Here is a 22,723-nt window from a genome sequence, read left to right as displayed (position 1 = left end):
GAGATGCCAATCGGATAAACATACAACCAGATGAACGGCTCAGAAGACTCCCTGGTTAATCCAGCAACAGGAAAAACATGGCGTGTTTGGGTGACACTCATAAATGAGGTCTCATTAGTCTTTTATCTCCATGACCCCAGAGAGGTGGTGTCAAGGCTAGCTTGAATTCACAGTTAATATTATGTCCCTTACTGTGGCCCACCTTTGTATCCACTAGGTCTGACCAGTTTGGATCTTGCTCGTGTGATACACTAGCACATGTGCAGGACACGGTTAATCACCACCTTCCCCAAATAGTTTCAACAGGAAATGGAGCTAGGGGTGCTTTCCTAGCATGCCAGCCGTGGGGGCAGAAATCAAATGACCCCATTTTTGGGTGGCACCCAGAAATTCCTGATGCTGCTACATTCCAATAATCAAAGAACACCCGGCCGCAATTTCCATAAATAATTGGATTGGAACAGAGTGGACATGGCTTGTCTATTCGACTGTAAAAAGAGGATCATCAACAGCTCCAATATTGCAATTGTTGACACATCAGACATGCTTTTTCATCCCTTTGACAAACCAGAGCCTTGGACCGAAAGGAGGCAACAGTTCTACAACAGCATTTATCGGTCTAACAAGAAAAGCCTTTTTTTTTTTCTTTTTTTTTTTAATATGGGCAGGGCCGGTTTTCCAGCTAATCATACATCCCCTCCTGCTCCCAAATATCCACGAGAAAATCTACCATCTCCTGCAGGGAAAAAAAAAAACAGAAGCATGAGCCCATTCCGCATTCAACTAAAGGTCAAACCATTTGATGATCTCGATTTTTTGCTAAAACAACTGTAATCAAAAGAATAATAGCCTTACAGCGAGAGGGATGGGCTGCGGGAATGGTTTGTTGGTCCCAAGTAAACTGTCGTAAGTTGCATTCCAACTGCACCGAGAAATATTCATCCACAAGCCAAATAGAGAGACAGGAAGGGAGGTTATCGTCGCATACAAAGAGATAAATAAAAATAAAAATAAAAACCTCTTCAAAAAGATTGCTTCAGAGGGTACACTGAAGTTTTAAAATCCAGACGACTCCCAGAATCAGTTTCTTTTTTTCCCTGTTCCAAGTCTAAGTACTAACCGATTTCCAAGCAAAAACATGTGAACCCACCACTCAGCATAAGTCTATCAGTGAAAGTATTCTTGAACATTGGAACAAAACATACACTGCATACATACTCAGCTTATACATTGGTGTTATTTTTATTATGAACCATATGGGCATTATTTAAATTGCAAGCATGAGGACATCCAACCATGGACTCGGGTGGGCTGCGATGAGGCCTTGAAGACCCCACATGCATGATCATACATCTTCAAAGACACTACACTAGAAAGATGCATGTGGGCTGCTTAGTTGAGGAGTCTTGACCGTTGGATCGCAAGGACGCGACAATCGGACCGTTGGATCGTGTGGTCATTTGATCAGACCGTTGGATCATTGTGATCCTTGATCACTTTGATCACGAGTGTTTGGATTAGCATATTTTATATTTTTGTTGATTATTCATAGCTTATGATTAGTAGGTTTATGTTTTAAGACGTCATATGACAAGTGAGACATTTTTATTTTAAGTGATGGTTTTTTTGTAAGAAATCTTTCCTGAGAGCATTCTTTTGTAAGAAGACCTTTTTGACATTATAAAGGGGGAACATCCAACCCTAGCCCTTACAAAATAGAATGAAAAGCTCTATTTTGCTTAGAAAACACATCTTCTCCCATGTGAAGTGGGATCCTCTTGTGAAAAGAGGTTATTTTGGTGTGAATACAAGGGTGTGAAGCCCATTTATCTTATTCTTTTCTCTCATTTTCTACAATCGAGGTATTTTCTTCTACTTTTTCCTTCTCCATCTCTCTCAATCCCCCTTTACTTCTTTCTACCTCTTCTTCTTTCTTTGTTCTCAACCAAAACCCATCACCATCACCATCACATCCAAAACACACCTAAACCTAACCTATTCACACCATACAACCATACAGACCAAACTCCACACCGTACGGCCGTCCAGCCCTCCCTCTCTGTCCTTCCCTCTTAATCCTTGTTCATTTTCCCCTTTAAGATCCCTAGTCCTAAGCCTAAAACTATAACCCTATTTCCTAGTTCTTGAAACCCTACTTCCACACAAACCCTAATCCCCAAATCCTTGAACCCTAAATCCCCAAATCCCTAATCCTAGATCCCTAAAACCTAAATCTGCAAATCTGAAAACCTAAACTTATTTCTCCAATTTCTTAATCCTTGAATTGTCAAATCTGCCCTTTGAACTTGAACTATGCCTATGCTAAGCGTGAGAGTTCCAATCTCTCATGGGACCTAAGATTTTCATGTTTATATGATTCATACTCATGTGGGATTGTGATTTTATCATAAATCTGAATTTTATTGCCTCTTTGGTAATCTTTAGATCATGGTTGGATAGCATGTTATTATATTTGATCTACCGTAGTTAGTCTGTTAATAATCTCTCGCATTCAAGTAGTTAAATCACATGTCTTGATCAATTTTTGGTATTACAGCTTAGGGTTTTAGCTTAGGTTTACTCAGGGTTAGCGCATTTATCACATCTAGCATTTTGTTAGCGCATTCATTGCATATAGAGTTTAGGTTTACATATTGCAACGTCTAGGTTTGTCACTTCTCCTTTGTCATAATATAGTTCCTAGAGTCTTAAGCTCCTTAGTCTGTCCCTTGTTCATGCCCACGCATTTTGGACGAGATTTTGGTCTTTCCCCCTACCACCGTAAGCCGAGATCAGATTCTCGAAACTCTTAGGTGTCGTTTGGCACCATAAAGTAACTGGGAGTCTCAAATCCCCTCAAAGAGGAGGTTTGAAAACCAAGGTGAAAGCTTGGATTGCATCTAAAATCCTTCCAAGAGTTGCATGTGTAACATGAGTGTCACTAGATTATTAATCTATTGGACACATGACCCACTGATGATATCCAGTGTTCGAGTTGTCGGTATTGCTACAAGTTTTGCCGACTAGAGATAAAGATATAATATCGTTATCGCCGATAATATCGCCGATAACCAGAAATGTGAAGAAAAATGGCGAAACATGGGGAAAATGATAGAATTTTTCAATGAAAATTCAGGGCATGCCTAAATACACATATTTGCATATTTAGGAATAAAAAAATTACACAAAGAATGCATTAAATAATATGTTTCCATTTAATTGGGCCCAAAAATCATGCTCTGTTGTAAGAAATCACTTCAATTGTAACCAAAATGAATTCATATAATACAAATGCAACTAGCATATAATAATTAAGCCATGCAAAAGTCGATGAACTAAAAAAGTATACCTTTCTTGAGACATGGAATCTATATAGTGGTATACTTGGTGATGGATGGCTTGGATATGACACTTGTTTGACATACTGACACATCCATCCAATTTTTCAGATCATTTTATGGTACAAGGCTAAAAAATAGGTAGATCCAAATCTCAAGTGGACCACATCACAAGAAACAATGTTGATTGAATGCCCACCATTAAAAACTTCTTAAGGGCTACAAGTTTTGCATCAAATTGGTCTGTATGACCTAATCAACAGGTTGGATGTCAAATAAACATTACAATGAACCCTGGGAGGTTTTTAATGGTGGGCATTCAATCGCTACTATTTCCTGTGGTGTGGTCCACCCGAGATTTATATATGCTTGATGTTTTGGATCAAGATCTAAAATGATCTGAAAAAATGGACGGACAGCGTAGATCAAATAAATACATCACGATTAGGCCCATATAGCACCAACCACTAGCCATCTGGCTAACGTCACTAGCCAAATCATGTCCTAGTGTAAGGACTTTGTGTACCCACTATGACGCATCTGCTTTATCATGTTGCCAATAACGAGGTGGCTATTGGACAGTGTTCCATGGGCCCACCATGATATATGCCAGAAATCCACCCCATTCATCCGTTTCAGCATATCATTTTAGTACATGGTCCCAAAAATGAGGTAGATCCAAATTTCAAGTGGACCACACCAAAGGAAACAGTAGCGATTGAATCCCACCATTAAAAACTTTTAAGGTGTCACAAAAAGTTTTCGATCAAGCTGATAATTGTGTTTTCGATTCTAATGAAGCATATCCAATGATCAAATGGACCACCTGAGAGGTTGGATGGCGAAAAAACATTACAATGGCCTTAGGAAGTTTATAATGGTGGGTATTTAATCACCACTGCTTCCTTTGGTGTGGTCCACCTGAGATGCGGATTTACCATATTTTTGGGCTCATGCCCTAAAATTATCTAGCAAAATATATGGATGGTATTGATAAAATATATCAAATCATAATGGACCCCATAGAGCACCGAGCCACCAACCCTGGAGACCTAAATGAGTTGGACGTGGGAAGTTGACCATGCACCGTGTAAATTATTACCTTGAGTGGACCAAGTCAACTCTGTGGGACCAACTGTGATTTATATACTTTATCCACTCCGTCTATCCATTTTACCATATAATTATAGCTCTTGATTCCAAAGATGAAGCATATCCAATGATCAAGTGGACCACACTGCAGTGAATAGTGTGAATTGAACGTCTATCGTTGAAAATTTCTTAGGGGCCATAGAAGTTTTGGATCCGTGTAATTTTGTTTTTTTCCTTCATCCATGACTATGTGATCTTATAGACAGCTTGGATGACAAATAAACATCACTATGGCCCTAGGAAGTTTTCAATGATACTCACTGCTTTCTGTGGTGTGGTCCACCCAAGCTTTGGATCTGTCTCATTTTTTGGCTCATGACCTAAAATAATCTCTCCAAATGGATGGACCGTGGACATAACACATACATCATGGTGGGGGTCCACGGATCTTGGTGACATCTGTCGCCACCGAGGTCGCATGCTCCACGCGTAACACTTAATCCGCGAACGCGGATTTCCTGCGAAAGCCGAAGTTCCTGCACTAGAAAACTTGGGTGGGGCCCAACGCGATGTTTTAGAGAAATCCACACCGTAAATCTGTTTTCTTAGCCCATTTTAGGACTTGAGACCAAAAGTGAGAAGTATCCAAGACTCAAGTGGGCCGCACTAGAGGAAAAGGTGGGTAGGAAAATTCCTACCGTTGAAAACTCTCTAGGGTAGAAAGTGATGTTTACATGTCATCCATACCGTTAATAACGTCATTCCTCCTAGGATGAACTGAAAACATAAGTATTAGCCTGATTCAAAACTTCCGTGGCCCCACGAATATTTCAACTGTGTACATTCAATACTCACATTTTAGGCCCACTTGAGTATTAAATATCGCTCATTTTTGGCCCCTTGTTGTAAAAATATCTCAAAAAACGGATGGACAAAGTGGATTTCTTACAAACATCACAGTGGGCCCACCTAGGTTTCCAGCGCAGGAAGTTCCTACGAAAAGCTCTCGCAGTAAATTCGCGTCCTCCCTGTAAAAGGGTTTCAAAACCCTGAACTCTCGAAAAACATGCCTGTAGAAGAGGTTCTTTCAAGGGAACCCTAAAATCCCGAAAATCTCAAAAAATTCCTAATATTTCACATGTACTTCGTCGGAATCATCATTTGATAGGGCCGTGATCAACGATCCAATTCTACAGGTACACTTCCAAAAGTTTCTTTTTCCCCTTTTTTCTGATTTTTCTTTTCTTTTTTGGTACTTACGGAGCCCCTGATATTACCGTCCCTTTTATTGTCGAAAAGGAGTTGTTGGCACTTGATGGGGCCGCGATTTCTGGTCGACAACTGTATTTTACATGAAAAATCGATAAAATCGCCAAATATTTGCCGATATTAGGAAGAGAAACGAAAAAATTGAGTTTCGGTGTCGCAACTCCGACGATATCGATAATATCGGCGATATTATCGATTTTTCGCCGATAATATGAACACTGATGATATCCCAAAACAATTAGATTATCAATTGCATCACTATAATTACTTTAATACAACGATATGCTCTAAACATTGTCCATATAAATCAACGGTAAAAAAATCATTGGTAAGTCACTCAGATGTGATCTTGTGCTTATGGCCCATCCGAGACTTGGAATTTCATCATTTTCAGGCAAAGTATATATTTCAACGGGCTTATTAGTTATTACAACCATTGTGTCAAACATTACATATGCACACTTATAGAGATATTAAAGTTGATTTAGTAATTAAATTCAAACCCCTGTAAATATACTATGCATAGATGCTTTTGGATTATATGGGATTCTGAATGCGGAGTGCCAAATACAACAAGAGGATTTCAAATCCAGGGGGTCCCAAATCGAGGGGCCACGCTCCCAAACAAGCCCTTAATGCCATAGCTAGACAACTAGAGGCCCTTGAGGCTCAAAGCAAAACCACCGACAACCAACTGACAGGGACTAACAATGTTATAGTTCAGTTGGAGACTTCCCTTCAAGCAAATCCTGACAATGGGGAAGATAGTCGGTCCCAAGTGGGAGGTGCAAAGGAAGTTCCCGTGGGAGGTCATGTTGAAGGGCGTGGAAGAGGTCGTGGCCGAGGTGTTAGTCACAATGGGGTGCGTGCCCAACCACCCCATGGAGAGTATCTAGACCACCATGATCATGATGATGGTATGAAAAAGCGTCAAGATTGAGGCCCATGGCTTTAATGGTCATCTAGACCCAAAGGCTTTCCTCAACTGGCTTGCGGACATAGATCACTACTTTGAGTGGTATGAGATGTTCGATCGTCGTCGTGTGAGGTTCGCCAAGATGAAGTTGGTGGGCCGAGCTAAATTGTGTTGGACCAATCTTAAGCGCAAGTTAGAAAGGTCTGGACAAGAACCAATCATAAATTAGGTCGAGATGAAGGAAGTGTTGAAGGAAAAATACATTCCTCTCATATCTCCAAAAATTATTGGATCAATGGCAAGCCCTTCGCCAGGGAACAATGCCCGTGACGGATTACATCACCAAATTTGAAGAACACATGATAGGATGTAATGTTGAGGAGGACCCACTAGTGATTCTCACTTTTTATATGATGGGCCTCCAATCTGATATTCAGCGTGAATTGCTCTCTCACGATGTTGGCACCCTTGAGCATGCCTATCAGTTGGCGTAAGAACTTAAGTAGTACTTAAAACCGCAATTTGGAAGACAATTTAACTCTCGTGAGTCGAATTTTAAGACTATCCCTCAGGGAGCTAAGTCTAATTTTGGGAGTCAACCCAAACCCTTTGCTAGCACTCAAAAGTAACCAAAAGGACTTTAAGGGTAAAGGAGTCGCCAGTACCAATTCGCGAGGAGGTGAAGCTAGGTAGTGCTATAATTGCTAAGGATATGGCCATCTCTTATGAGTGTCCCACAAAAGAGCGACCTAAAGCCCTCATGATTGAAGAGCATGAGGAAGATGAAGATGACCAGGGTAACTATGAAGAAGAAGAATATCACCATGTCATTGGTGCTAGTGGTGAAGAAGAAGAGATTGTACCACTTACAATTGTCAAGTGCGCCTTAGCATAGGCTAAGGGAATTGATGATTGGTGTAGGAATACCATTTTTTATACTTACGCCAAAGGTGGTAAGAAAAATTGCTAAGTGATCGTCGATAGTGATAGTTGTACAAATGTGGTCTTTGAAAACATCATTTCTCGTTTAGGCGTTAAGCCCAGTCCTCACCGTCAACCCTACAGAGTTTCATGGGATGATGTGTCCTCTATACTAATCTCCCAGTGTTGTCTTATTCTCATCCAATTCGTATCTTATAAAGGTTTGATGTTTTGCCTATGAATGTAGGCCACATCATCTTAGACAGGCCTTGGCTCTTTGATTGTGATGTAACAATATTTAGTCGTTCGAATGTTTGTTCCTTCATGCATGAGGGCAAGAAGATAATCCCCTTCCGCCCGAGAGCACTCCAGAAGTTAAGAAAGAGGATATTAAAAATGGACAGAAGAACATGAGGAAATTGCAGCCCAAGTCTCTCCGCATATTAAAGACCAAAGAATTTGAGTGCAAGACCAAGGCGAATTCAATGGTGTATGCACTCGTGGCTAGAGAGACTACACCCGATGTGAGTCCAGTACTGGAGGAGTTTAGTGATATTTTTTCTGAGGATTCACCGGATGAGCTTCCACCCGTAAGATACATTCAGCATGCCATTGATCTTGTCCCTAAGTTGACTCTACCAAACCTTCCTCATTATCGAATAAACCCTACGAAGAATGCGGAGTTGAAGAAGCATGTAGATAAGCTCCTTAGGAAGGGTTTCATTTAGGAGAGCTCGAGTCCGTATGCCATGCTAGCACTTCTCGCACTTAAGAAAGATGGCACCTAGCGCATGTGCGTAGAAAGTTGGGCCATCAACAAAACCACAGTCAAGTATCAGTTTTTCATACCGCAATTTGATGATATGTTAGACATAATGACAGGTGCCACAATTTTTTCAAAGATAAACCTTAAGAGTGGGTATCACCATATACATTCGCCCAAGGGATGAATGGAAAATGGCCTTCAAAACGAATGATGGGCTCTACAAGTGGTCGATCATGCCTTTTGGTTTGACTAATGTTTCGAGTACATTCATGCATGTGATTACCCAAGTGTTGAGGCCCTTTATAGGAAAGTTCTTGGTGGTGTACTTTGATGATATCCTCATTTATAGTGTACCTCCAAAGAACTACACCTCCACCATCTGAGGCAACTTTACGGGATCCTTCGGGAAGAGAAGTTATATGCAAACCTCAAGAAGTGTTCGTTCATGTAAGATATAGCTATCTTCTTAGGTTCATAGTTTTATAAAAAGGCATGTCTGCAGATCCCGAGAAAATCAAAGCCATTGTGAGTTGGCCAGAACAAATGAACATTCATGAAGTACGTAGCTTTCATAATTAGCTACCTTCTATAGGTGGTTCATCAGATAATTTAGTTTCATTATGGCCCCATCACAGATTGCATAAAAAAGGAGAGTTTAAATGGATTAACGTCGCATTAAAAGCGTTTAAGGAGATAAAGGGCAAGATGGTCAAGGCTTTTGTCATGTGCCTTCCTAACTTTTCTGAAGTCTTCAAGGTTGCTTGTGACGCCTCTGAGGACTTAGCCAAAAGGGACACCTTGTTGCTTTCTTTAGTGAGAAGTTGAATGAAGCAAAGCAACGGTACTCTGACAAGGAATTCTATGCGGTAGTTTAGTCCTTGGGTCATTGGCAACATTATTTACTATCGCAAGAGTTCATCTTGTTATCAAACCACGAGACCTTAAAGTATCTTAACTCCCAAAAGAAATTAAACCCAAGGCATACCAAGTGGGTTGAGTTTCTTCAAGAGTACTCATTTGTTATGAAACACAAAGTTAGGGTCAAGAACAAATCTGCTGACACCCTTAGCCGTAAATTAACATTACTTCAATCTATGAGCATTGAAGTCACTGAATTCAAGAGTTTAAAGGATGAATATTCCACGCGTCCAGACTTCAGGAAAGTATATATGTCACTTTTGGATGGTCAGAGGAATGATAGTTGGTTTGTCCTGATTGATAGCTTTCTATTCAAAGGAGAGACTCTGCGTTCCCCGCACATCCCTACTAGATTTCCTTATTTGGGAGCTTCACACTAATGGAGTAGCCGATCATTTTGGTCATGATAAGACTATTGCCCTCGTCGAGGAAAGGTTTTATTGGCCAAGTCTCAAGTGAGATGTAACCAAAATTATAGGTTAATGTCGAACATGTCAACTAGCAAAGCAGAAGAAGCAGAACACGAGTTTATATACACCTTTGCCAGTGCAATACGCTTCGTGGCAAGACCTCGGTATGAACTTCGTGCTTGGGCTTCCCAAGATGATCAAGAAGCATGATTCCATTTTCGTGGTAGTGAACTGTTTTTCTAAAATGGCCTATTTCCTACCATGCTCTAAGTCGTCCGATGCCTCCAACATCATGAGGCTATTCTTTGCGGATGTGGTTCATTTACATGGTTTGCCAAAAACCATCGTGTCTGACAAAGATGTCAAGTCTATGAGTTATTTTTAGAAAACACTTTGGCACATGATGGGCACGAGATTACAATTTTCATTGACATACCATCTTTAGACTGACGGTCAAACTGAAGTGGTCATTAGGAGTTTAGGGAACCCGTTAGTGTGTCTTGTAGGTGACCATACCATGACTTGGGACGTAGTATTACCTGTAGTCGAGTTTGCATATAACAATTCAATCAATAGGTCAATAGGCATGAGTACCTTTGAAGTTGTGTCTGGTTATAAACTTAGGAAACCTATAAACCTTATTTCCATGTCAGTCTCCCATAGGGCATCAGAGTCTACAGAAGCATTTGCACACCACATTCATGACTTGCATATGGAGATTAGAAAACGGATTAACGTAAGTATTGTAAAATATAAGAAACTTGTTGACTCTCACCGTTGATTCAAAGAATATTAGGTCGGTGATAAAGTGGTGATAAGAATAAGGCCTGAACAGTTACAACAGGGAACTTTCAAAAAATTACAAGCCCACAATGCTGGACCATATAAGATTTTTAAACGTTTACGTCCCAATGCGTACCAAGTAGATCTTCCACCTAATATGGGTATTAGTGCTACATTCAATGTTGATGATCTTATGCCTTTCCAGGACCCCTCTCCCGACCCAGATAACAACACATCCGACTTGTCCCATCACCTATGGACCTTACCTAGCCCTTCTTCTCATCATCTACCACCTTTACCATCCATACCTACAAGCAGAGGGGAGAGAGAGGATATTTTGAATGAGCAGGAGGTTTCCACTCGACATAAAGGCTTTCAGAAATATTTAGTCAAGTGGAAACAACGACTAATCTCAAATTGCATGTGAATCGCAAATGCGGATATTCAACGACTTGACCCAGATCTTCTGAAGCAGCATTGCAACTTTATTTCGCTATAGGTGAAATCTTCTCAATGGGGGAGAGTTAATGAGGACATCCGACCATTTAGAGTGTACAGAGGAGGAGGAGATCAGCCCAGCCTGCACTTTGGCTCGATGACTTGTACATGGACCCGGGTGGGCCGCACTGAGGCCTTGAAGACCCCACATGCATGACCATGCATCGTTGAAGACCCTACACTAGGAAGATGCATGTGAGCTTCTTAGTTGAGGAGTCTTGACCGTTGGATCGCAAGGACACAACGATCGGAGGTTGGAGCATTGTGATCATCGATCACTTTGATCATGAGTGTTTGGACTAGCATATTTTATGTTTTTATTGATTATTCATAGCTTAGGATTAGTAGGTTTATGTTTTATGGCATCATCAGACAAGTGAGACATTTTTATTTAAGTGATGGGTTTTTTTAGGAAATCTTTCCTATGAGCGTCTTTTTGTAAAAAGACATTTTTTATATTATAAAGGGGGGGACGTCCAACCCTAGCCCTTACGAAATGGAATGACAAGCTCTCTTTTGCTTAGAAAAAGCATATTCTCTCATGTGAAGTGAGATCCTCCTGTGAAAAGAGATTATTTTGGTGTGAACCCAAGGGTGCGAAGCCCATTACCTTATTCTTTTCTCTCATTTTCGACAATCGATGTATTTTCTTCTACTTTCTCCTTCACAATCTCTCTCAATCCCTCTTTACTTTCTCTTCATCTTCTTCTTTCTTTGTTCTCGACCAAAACTCATCACCATCACATCCAAAACCCACCTAAACCTTACCTATTCACACCATACGACCGTACAGACCAAATCCCAGACTATACGGCCATCTGTACGGCCAGCACTCCCGCTCTCTCTTTCCCTCTTAATCCTTATTCCTTTTCCCCTTTAAGATCCCTAGTCCCAAACCTAAAACCCTAACCCTATTTCCCAGTTCTCAAAACCCTACTTCCCCACAAACCCTAATTCCTAAATCCCCAAATCCTTAATCCTAATTCCCTAAATCCCCAAATCTGAAATATTAAACTTATTTCCTAGTTCTTGAATTGCGCCAAATCTGGCCTTTGAACTTGAATTATACCTACGCTAAGTGTGAGAGTTCCAATCTCTCATGGGACCTAAGAATTTCAAGTTTACTTATATGATTCATAATCATGTGGGATTGTGATTTTATCATAAATCTGAATTTTATTGCCTCTTTGGTACTCTTTAGATTATAGTTGGATGAAATGTTATTAGATTTGATTTACAGTGGCTAATATGTTAATAATCTCTTGCATTCAAGTAGTCAAATCACACGTCCTGCATCAATACTTGGAAAATTTTCCGAGTCAACATGCATGGAACCTAAGACTATGCAACTTTCTTGACAAGGTCACATTTACTGGGATGACAGGAAACTGAGTAGAGGCCAAGTCCATCTCTCCTGAATGTAATTGGATAAGGGGTCCGGCACCTATAAAAAATGTAATTCCCAACAAAGCATGAACACATCCAACCACGCTATCGTGTTGTGACCATATCATTTTATCATCCCAATATTTTAAAAAAAAAAAAACCTTGAACAATCGGAACCAGGCATTAGTGGAACTTGGACTAGACTCGGAAATAAGTTTGTGCCAATTTCTGAGTTCAACTTGGCTGAGTGACTAAAAGCATAGAAATGACGCAACCATTGACTCAGAAGTTTTTCTAAATCCAAGTCTGGAATTGGTAATTCGATTTCTAACAAACCAAGCTTGGAGTCAAGCAAGGGGTTCAAAACATAGTTGAACGTGTCAACAGAGCAGCATATGTACTGTAAGTGTCCTACCAGCTCCTATGTTAAGACAAAATGAAGGCAACATACCTCAACCTGGGTTCTCGAACCTGCTGCATCCGGTTCTCCGCCTTTCTATTTCCAATCCACTGTTGTCTAGTTTGATTCCAGAGAAGAAGACCTGCAAATCCACAGATTCCCAAACGTGACTATAATATGATACTCCCAGAAACGCATTTAAGATTTGTAAGAATAGAAGGAAGGTGAAACAACTTAAACCAATTTACACTTGCCGTGATTCACGAATTCGGGGGGGTTGCTGGTGCTGCCTCCAACACTATGGGGGTCGTGGGTTTGGTTTGATGTGCTGATCGATGATACACTTCTCTGAGACTGAACTCCACTGTTCTCCATCTCATAGGTGCTGGTGCTCCAGAAATCCTCTGATAAACTGGACTTTTTCACAGTCCTGCCTTGAATTTTCAGACCTTTTGATGGCTCATCCACAGCGATTATCGGAGTGGGCTTAGTACAGCATCCAAGACAACCTCTGCTCTGTTGCAAATCAGGTTTAACCACAAAAATGATTAGGACCAGCCTCCCAACATGAAATCATACAGTCACCATAACCAATATCAGCAGTCGACTGAGAAGGAACATCAAGTGAAATAAGAAATAAGAAATAAGAAAGGAACATCAAGTGAAAAGCCACGGAGTTCCAAATAAGCCAAAATCTCAGAATACCCACCTGAGCATGATTATGGCCAATTTCATTTGCCCCACTCAAAGCATTACAAAAATGCACAACCATCCTTTAAACTGCCTCTCTAGTCTCAGTTTGCAATATAAGTTAGCCACTTAGCCTCCAAGACTTGGGTTCTTGTGACAAAAGAATATCACCTGCTGTCCAAAACAGGGATGTTGGCCAGATTTTAGCTGAGCAACTCTACATGTTTTTCTTTTTCTTTTTTTGGTACTAGTAATCTCTGCAAACAGCAAATATATGGTGCGACGAATGCAGAAAAGAAAACACAATGACCTGGATAAATGCATTGACCATCTGCCAAAAAAAAATAGGAATTTGAGGAAGTGAAATGAAGAAGAAGAAGAAGACATCAAGTTTGGTGTTTCCAGCCATAATAATAGTAAAGGTAGGGACACTACAAAGAAGACAGACATTGACATATGGACGAAGGAATTACCCAGAGAGTTTTCTAACATAGTGAGTTGTTGGGGTTTAAAAAGGGCTCTTTGCTAGGCTTTCAATGGGCCATTCCCTGGCTGAGAAATTGAAATTTTTGAATAAGCCAGCTCGATCAGTGCAAAATTCAAGCACACGGCAACACAGGCCACATTAAAACCACTACCCAATGATGTACTTTGCCTTCCCTTCATGCTGGCAAACCTCCAAAAACAAAAATGGAATCCAGTCATTTAAGGCTTTAAAAGAGCACTTCTCTGTATAGAAGAGCAGATTTCAGTGAGGTGAACCATTTACATTGCCACCAAACAGGTCTCTTGTATAAGAGATAGGAAGAAGGTTGTTGTAGACATCGAATGAAATTGGAGAAGGCTTAAAAGCATGAAATTACAATGATCTGGTGTAGGGCATCCCAGGGGAGCTAATCTTGCTCCATTGGGCAAATGAATTTGGAGCTAATCATGAGTACGAAGTCCACTGGAGACTCATCATACATGTACAGGGTTCTTGGTAAGTGTTGGGAACTTTGGATTTGAAACCCCTTAGGACTAGGCCTTGGAGGGAATTGTTTTCTTCCTTTCTTTCTTTTTATTTCTTTTATTTATTTATTTGATATGGGCTTCAACGCCTCACCTCTTGTAAACCCATGGAGATTTGATCCTGAATCATGCCTAGGATGAGTAGGCATCATAACCAGCTGCACCAACCGCTGGAGACAAGTTGGAGAATATTAGAAAGGACAGGGAGTTCATTAATGAAGATATTAGGCATGGAGTTGCAAAGCAGGCAAGGTTTGTTTGGGGAGTATGTGTTGTTATGATGCCCTTTGTGTTGTCTAGTCATTGAGGTGTAGGGCACTAGGTTGAGGAGAAACTTACAGGAAGGGGGAAATGGTCTCTTAGTAGAGCTATTGAATACTTTGGAAGGTATTTATGTCCCTAGGTTGGGAAATATGAGAATCTAGGTATGAGACTGGCTTGTCACAAACATAGAGGCTACACAATAGACTTATGCCTTTTTTGGCTCTACATGTACATGGTAGAGGTTTGTGCATAGTAGAAGAATGCAAAAGGTTTTAGAGATCTCTAGAAGAGACTAGAACTCTCTAGGAAGTTTAGTAGCAAGACGTGTATAATAGTCTAGAAGTCTAGAATGTTCCTAGACCATCATATGAATGCCAAGTGGCATAATCCAAGTCAAGCCATAGGTCTCACAAGTCACAAACTAGAAAGTTCTTAGGCGTATACAATATATAAAGATGAGCTCTCCTCATCCTAGACTTATTTCTCAGAATTATAGCAATTCTCTCAGTGTTGGCTGTTTTTTGGGATATTTGGAAGGAGAAGATGGAGAATTGCTCTGCTGGCTGCTTTTTAGGCTATTTGGTTGGAAAGAGACAACTGATGTTTTTGTAGTCTTAAAGGGTTCTGGTTCGGGGGTTTCCCGCAGGGCTGCTTTGTATATCACGGAGTGGGCTCCCTGAGGGTTCTCTTTTTGCAGCTTGTTTCTTTTTCTTTTTCTTTTGTTGTTTTTAAATTTTTCTGTTTCTTGCCAAAAAAAAAGTTATTCTCATTCACTCTTGTGTTCTCCATCATCTTAGCCAGGAATTGTGCCTGGCACTTGGATTTGCAAGAAAGTGAAGGCTAACTCGAGTAGTGTTGGTGCATTGCGCCAATGACACATGCAATTGGGCTGAGGAATTAGTAAGTTTGTTACAAGTAAGTGTTTTTCCTATTAGGTTATATGGAAGATAGTTCTATTTTTATTTTGTGGTCAATAAGTTGGGCTCAAACACCAAGCCTTGGACCTCATTGTTGTAACAAAGGCTGCCTAACAATGGGCTATGGGCTCAATCCCTCTGTTCCACGGTATGTTATTAGGTGGTTAGTGTTAAGTAGCTACTACAAGGATTTGATCAACCATGGGACACTCATGCCATTGGTTTTTCACATTTAGCCAGAGAGTTGATACCATCAATCATCTTCGGCACCAAGGGGCAAGTTTATAGCAGGTTGTCATGAACCTTGTGGTTCCTCAGCCCTCTTGCCCGTGCATCACATGTTCAATGCTCCAATCATGTCAGCCTATAACCATGTGCACAACCAGTCAACCAGATGCTATGAACTAGAATGTCACTACAAAATACAAGAGTGGGAAGAACTTGTATTGCATTAATGAGGAGATTATAACAATTCCAAAGAAGAGGGTGACGAACGAGGGACACTCACCTATACATAAATCCAAGAAGCTTCTAGATATATTTCACCAAGGGCCTGAATTATGCCCATTGGCATTCATCCAATGTTCAAAGGGTGAGTAGTCCTAATAATGTGCTTAGTAGCAGCAATAGGTCCTAAAGTTGTTGTGGTATAAATTATAATTCTCCAAAAAATTAGGAAAACAAACCAAAGAAGTAAATATGCATCTATATCTAATAAAAGAATTAGCAAACAATTTTTTTAAAGATTAAGTATACAAATTATTCAATTATTATGCTTATTGAATATTAGAAGCTAAACAATATCTAGATTTCAAGAGCAACAAAAACTACAAATAGTACAAACTTTTGGAGTTAAACATGATTCTAATGAAGGCATGGTGTCAGGAGCTAGTGATAGAAGCAAGAAGAGGTTATGAATGGAAGCAATGCCAATGGTACAATGTTGCTTCTGTGAAGGTATAATGATTTGGGTTAAAATCAGTGTTCATAATATCGATACTATCGGCCGATATTATCATTATCGATGGCCGGCGATACAAAACCCCTAAGATTTCCCTTTAAAAAAAAAAAAATCATGGAATCATGTGTATCATGTGATATATCGCACAAATATCATAAAATATCGTGCGAGATTGCCGATATCAATGATATATCAACATTTATTATGACTTTTCCCTTTTAGGGCATGATCCCAAAAATGAAGCAAATCCAAATCTTAGATGGACCATAATACAGTTAACAGTGTGAATTGACTGTCTACCGTTGAAAAATTCTTAGGTGCCATTGAAGTTTTCAATCAAGCTTATATTTGTTTTTTCCCTTCATCTAGATCCGTGTGACCTTATGAACAGGTTGGATCTCAAATAAAAATCGTGGTGGGCCCTAGGTTGGCTTCAGTGGGATCCACTTGAACTTTGGATGGGCGTCATTCTTTGGCTCATAACCTAGAATGATCTCTCCAAATGTATGTATGATGTAGATACAACAAATACATCTTGGTGGGGCCCAAAGTCAGGGTCCCAAGACTCCCAACCACATTGCTGTTCCGCGTGGATTGAGCACGGGACATGGATTTCCTGTGAAAAGCCTTTCCCAGGAAGTTCCTACGTTGGGATGCTAGGTGGGGCCCACCATAGTGTTTATGATAAATCCACACCGCCCATCCGTTTTGAGAGTTCATTTTCGGACACGCGATAAAAAATGAAGTGTATCCAAAACTCAAGTCGGCCGCATGAGAGGAAACAGTGGGGATTCAGTTACCACTGTTTGAAACATTCATATGGCCACGAAGTTTCTTATCAGGCTATGTTTTTGGTGTTTTCATTTCATCCGATTAGGAATGACCTTATAAATGGTTTGGATGGCATATAAATATCAAGGTAGATACAAAGAAGGTTTCAACGGTAGGAAACTCTTTCCCCGATTATTACTCTCGTCTGACCCACTTGAGTTTTGGATCCACCTTATTTTTGGTCGCATGACCTAAAATGAGCTCACAAAATGGATGGACGATTTGGATTTCTCACAAATATCATGGTGGCCCCCACCTAACATCTCAGCGCAAGAACTTCCTGCTTTAGGAAATATGCATACACGCGCAACTTGGCTAGGAGTAGGACCCCACTAGCGATGTGAGTGAGGCCTTGACCGTATGGCCCACCTCGATAGATGTATTATACATCCGTGCTATCCATCTGTTTTTCCATATTATTTTAGGATATGATCCAAAAAATGAAGCCGACAAAAGTTTCAAGTAAGACCACACCACTGGAAAAAGTGATCATTGAACTTTCACCATTAAAACCTTCCTAGTGTCCACAATAATGTTTATTGAACATCCAACCTATTGATAAATTCATACAGATCTAGATGGAAAGAAAATGCAATATCAGCTTGATCTAAAACTTTTGTGGCCCGTAAAAGGTTAATGGTCATTAACAACTATTTCCTATGGTGTGGTCCACCATTAAAAACTTCCTAAGGCCCATTGTTTCTTGTGATGTGGTCCACCTGAGAATTGGATCTACTTCATTTTTGGGCCCATGTCCTCAAATGAATTGGCAAGAAAGATGGACAACGTCGATATATCACGCACGCATTGAGGTGTGGCCCACATAATAATAATTATGTCTACTGGTTTTACTTCAACAATTAAGTGTCCATTAATCAGATGTTTGAATTTTTTTTTTTGCCCTAATAATAATTGTGTTTTCATACATGTCTTGATACATTTATAAATATTATGCATTTTATTTTAATATAGTTGCCTTAGTTCAATCAGACAACACTTGGCTTAGGACCCTATACAAAGGAAACCTATCGTGTGCATTTTTTTTGTGATGTTATGATTTAAAAGTGTATTAAGATATTTTTTGACAATCCCTGAAGTTTCATTGAAAAATTCAACCATTTTCCCAATGTTTCCCCATGTTTCCCAAAAAGTGCGATAAATTATGCGATACAAACTATATATCCTGTGCGATAACCAATCCGTATCTGTATCCCAAGGGTGCGATACATAGCGCGATACCGATATTTCGAACATTGGTTAAAACATAAATCATTAGGGAAAAGACTAAACCAGCCACAAGCTGTGCAAGCATAATCACCATACCCAGTTAAATTGCATAAGCGTTCCATCAGAAATTAGTTGCGGTAACATGCTAAGGTGGATAATATGCATCTTAACAGCTTTATCTTCTAGAAGTAGAAGTAGAAAACTTTCAAGTTCACATAAAGGCAAACATGTAACAAGTTGTATAAACCTTCATTAGAAAGGTTAGGAAGCTTGGCACTAAAAAGATGATGTTTCATTTACAGCTACAGTCAAGGAGGGAATCATATTTTACATAAACTCATGGGCCTTCAGTCTGCACAGCAATTTCACACATCGAGATGGTAGATGAGATAAGTGGATTGAAATGCAACTGTCAACATGGATATCAATTAGCCAAACTACCAAAGATAGCCAAGAGACAAGAGGGACAATGAAGCTGCATTCCAAGGGCAATTATTATAAGCAACATGTGACTAACGGCATGTAAGAGGAATAATTAGGGATCGGAGTGCCTTGTTGAGAGAAGAGATTGGAGTTGCCATTCCATTTCTAACCAGGTTTAAATCCATTCTGGAAGATCATCTTATTCTCGATGAAAATATACACAAGCTTTATCTCATTTTTCCAAGCTTTAAAAACTCAAAAACACAATTCAACTCAAAGGACATTTCACTTTATTTGATTGGAGTAACTCGGTAGAGTTTTTTCAAGTGTTGAACACCAAGGCTTGGAAACATTTAATACTAAAATATAATAACATAAACATGTTAAGAGTCAAAGGTTTTGTTGACTTCTTTTGAATTCTTTCCAGATATTTCTGAGTTCGAGGGACTTTTTTCAAGTCATGACCAACTTCAAGTTTTTTGAAGTCTTGATGGAATTTGATCAAGTCGATCAAGTGATTTTCAAAAGTGAGTAAGAAATTCAGTTTCATTTCCCTAAATCTGTTGCCATTTTTCCCCTAATGGTTCTTGCACACCCAAACCTAAGTGGTCTGTAAGTTGCAGGAATCTTAGTGCCGCCCACTCTTGAACTGCATCAGGCTTGTGCAACACGCGTCTCACTTCCACTGCCTAGCAATTTATACTAGACCATGTTTTGAAATTGGCAATTTCTTGCTCCTCCAGCTGAATCTGTTGTATATCTACCCTCACATTTCTTGCAAGTTGCAACTATAAGATGTTGTATGTCACCCCAACCCAAGCAAGTGGGACATCTAAGTCTTATCTGAGGCAGTGGTTGCAATACCCTTTTATCTAGGTGCCGCATACACTGTTGCTCCTGCTTCAGACTTCTGCTCTGAACTTGCTCTCTCACTTCTAGTCCCTAGCAACTTGCTAGCATTTTGAAACAGTCAAGTCCCTCCAACTGAATCTGTTGTCATTACCCTCACATTGCTTGCAAGTTGCAACTAGAAGATGGCGTATACGTCCCACCAACCCAAGCATGTGGGGGCATCTCAGTGTTATCTGAGGTGGTGGTTGCAAGACCCTTCTATTTAGGTGCCACATAAACTGTTGTTCTTGAATCAGACTTCTGCTCTGAACTTGCTCTCTCACTTCTAGCCCCTAGCCATTTAGACACCCCTCTTCAGGAAAAAGAAGAAGAGGAGGAGGAGGAGGAGGAGGAGGAGGAAGAAAGCATGTGGCAAACACCTAAGCAGTTTTTAAGGTGGTAGTTGCTGGAAACTTCTACCCAGGTGCTACACACATTCTTGTTCCTGCATCGGACTTGTGCTCCAAACTTGCATGCTCGCTTCCACTTCCTAGCCATTTATAATTTTGCAAACATTTTGATAAAGGCAATTCATTGCTCCACCTGAATTTGTTGTCATTTCCCTCGCATTTCTTGCAACAATAAGGTGCCGCAGTTAACATTCATTCAGCTGGGGCAGGCACTTTTTTGAACAACCAAATCTGGACAGGCAGCAACATCTGTCCCATAAAGCTTCCTATCTGCCATCAGTTGTGTATGGAATCAAATCCAATCACCAATATTGGCATTGGCTTTGTTCCCATCCCTAGGGAGGTCAAATCAGGAGCTAAATTATCCATCCACACACACAAAAAAGGATGGCTGAACACCTAAAACTAGCTGGTGGTTAACTTCGACAACAACCCAAATTTACAAGCATTTTCCCTTGAAAAATAATATTATTGGTGGAAAAAAAATTCTAACAGCATAAAAATGGGTTGTACCATATTTCTTCTCACAGGTGATCAGTTCCAAAAAGAAAACAACCGTCAAAACGGAAACACCCGAAATGACTAAACAGGGCCTAATATTACAAACAACCCCAAGAAGAAGAAAAAGATAGCAGAAAGTGCAATTCCTCTCTTACACTGACAATCGAACTCCACCTTTTCTTGAATATCTCCGTCGACGTGCATTTCAGAGCACGGAAATAAAGCATGCCAAATCGTAATAAAGAACCCAAAGAACCATCGCTAAACCCCTTCCTTTCCATCCGGATGATAAAATAAACACCTTCCGTCCGTCGTCCGTCCCAAATTCCAAAACCAGATCGAAACTCAAGACACCAAACACGAATCCTACCCAAAATAATCATCTTATCCCTCAAGAAAGGCACAAAACCGACAAAAAAACGCAACAGAAATACCTCTTTCTCAATCAATCTTTTGCTTACAAAGCAAGCAAAATAAGATTCCGATTCGATAAGACCAGTCTCACAAAATAAGAATACAAAGGAACCATAGAAATTCCTTTAAGGAAAAAAAAAAATCGAAGTAACAGATCTCGGAGACAAGATTCAACATCTCGAAAGGGAATCGAGTGCTTTACCCCATGCATGCGAGAATCTGACGGATCCAAGCGGCAAGAGATGTGCTGAGGAGCATCTAACCAGAGAATCCTCCGTCAGATGGGTGATCGACGGCTCCAGACATCGAATCCAGGAAGAGAATTGCAGGAGATCTTTTGGGAAGAATTGTACAAAACCCTAGAAATCTAGGGTTTAGTTCCTCTATTTATGCTCAGCTCCGCAACCCGAATTTCTTCCCTCTCTGGAACCGGTGGTGGCTGCCCCGTCGGATGGGGGCTTTTTTTTTTCGCCTCTCTTCTTTGATAATTATCAGGAAATGAAAACGAAATACAAGGAGAAAGATCTGGGAATTTTGTACGTGCGAGCGTCACGTGACAATATTGCGTTCGTGTAAGAGATGTCTGCCACTCGAAAGTGGGACAATGCTCTTGCACGTGCCAGGTCCCAGTGTAAAGTGCTCCGTTTATAAGTAGGGGCCCATCTGATGAGCAACAGAGCAAGCCACTTGATTATGGGAGAGGGAACGGACGTCTTGGGCTGGCACGTGCGGATGGGAGTGCAGATGCTATTGTTTTGGAGAACGTTAGCTACCTGACATCACGTGCGTGAAATCTACGCTGTCCATAAGGCCTTGATCCAAAATAGCAGGCTGTTTCTCCATAATCCGGCCCATCTATAACATTATACCTAAAAAGCTTCTAATTCACTTGACGAGGCCACCTCAGTTTTTGGTAATTCTTTCATCAGGATGAGGCATTTCAGATGAATGGATTGGATGGCCACGGTGGGACCTACAAAAAAGTCGCGGCAGGCTTCCTATCCATCTCAACTTTTTTCGAAGGCGGGCCCACTTGACTTCTGAATCGTTATGATTGTTTTTTGGGTCTCAAGGGAACATGAGTCTAGCGTACGTGATGAATGGCGTGGGGCGTGGATATCACGAAATTTCCAAAAACGTAGATAACCATGCAAGAGGCATCTGGAGCGAGAAATGCTCGCACGGTTCTACCTTTTTTGAATGGAGAGATGATCGAATCCGGAAGTCATAACGTAAGGAAGTCACGACGAAAGAATCGTACCCAATTCAACTTTGATTGAATGTTGGTGCTCCGCGTGAATGTGAAATATTTAAGACCGAATTCAAGGATTCGGTTGGCCTCTCAACCATTGGTTGTCAGACGGATAGGACAATTTTATAAAGGTTAGAGTTAATTCTTTCAAATGATTTTTTTATCCTTTTAATGACTTTTTCTTTCAGTAATAATTGCAGCCGATGTATTTTTGGCTGGGATACCACGCAACTT

General features: G+C 40.4%; 1 protein-coding gene across 3 annotated transcripts; it reads right to left on the bottom strand.

Annotated features, from left to right (window-relative positions):
- Positions 1-483: 483 nt before the first annotated feature.
- LOC131256424 (uncharacterized) lies at positions 484-21,728 on the bottom strand. Of its 3 annotated transcripts, none has more exons than XM_058257334.1 (5): positions 21,440-21,728; positions 12,952-13,213; positions 12,749-12,839; positions 856-922; positions 484-736 (listed from the first exon to the last, which is right to left on the bottom strand). In XM_058257334.1, the coding sequence occupies exons 1-5, from the start codon at positions 21,446-21,448 to the stop codon at positions 683-685; spliced, it is 483 nt and encodes a 160-aa protein (XP_058113317.1). In that variant the 5' UTR covers positions 21,449-21,728; the 3' UTR covers positions 484-682. The 3 variants fall into 3 exon arrangements, with proteins under 3 accessions (XP_058113317.1, XP_058113312.1, XP_058113311.1); XM_058257329.1 differs by having other exon boundaries at positions 12,952-13,208; positions 21,440-21,726; XM_058257328.1 differs by lacking the exon at positions 21,440-21,728 and adding an exon at positions 20,979-21,194.
- Positions 21,729-22,723: the final 995 nt, after the last annotated feature.

The sequence above is a fragment of the Magnolia sinica genome, chromosome 1 (assembly GCF_029962835.1).
Source record: "Magnolia sinica isolate HGM2019 chromosome 1, MsV1, whole genome shotgun sequence".
NCBI lineage: Eukaryota > Viridiplantae > Streptophyta > Magnoliopsida > Magnoliales > Magnoliaceae > Magnolia > Magnolia sinica.
The sequence above is the reverse complement of the archived record's forward strand: the minus strand, read 5'-3'. Positions and strand labels throughout refer to the sequence as shown.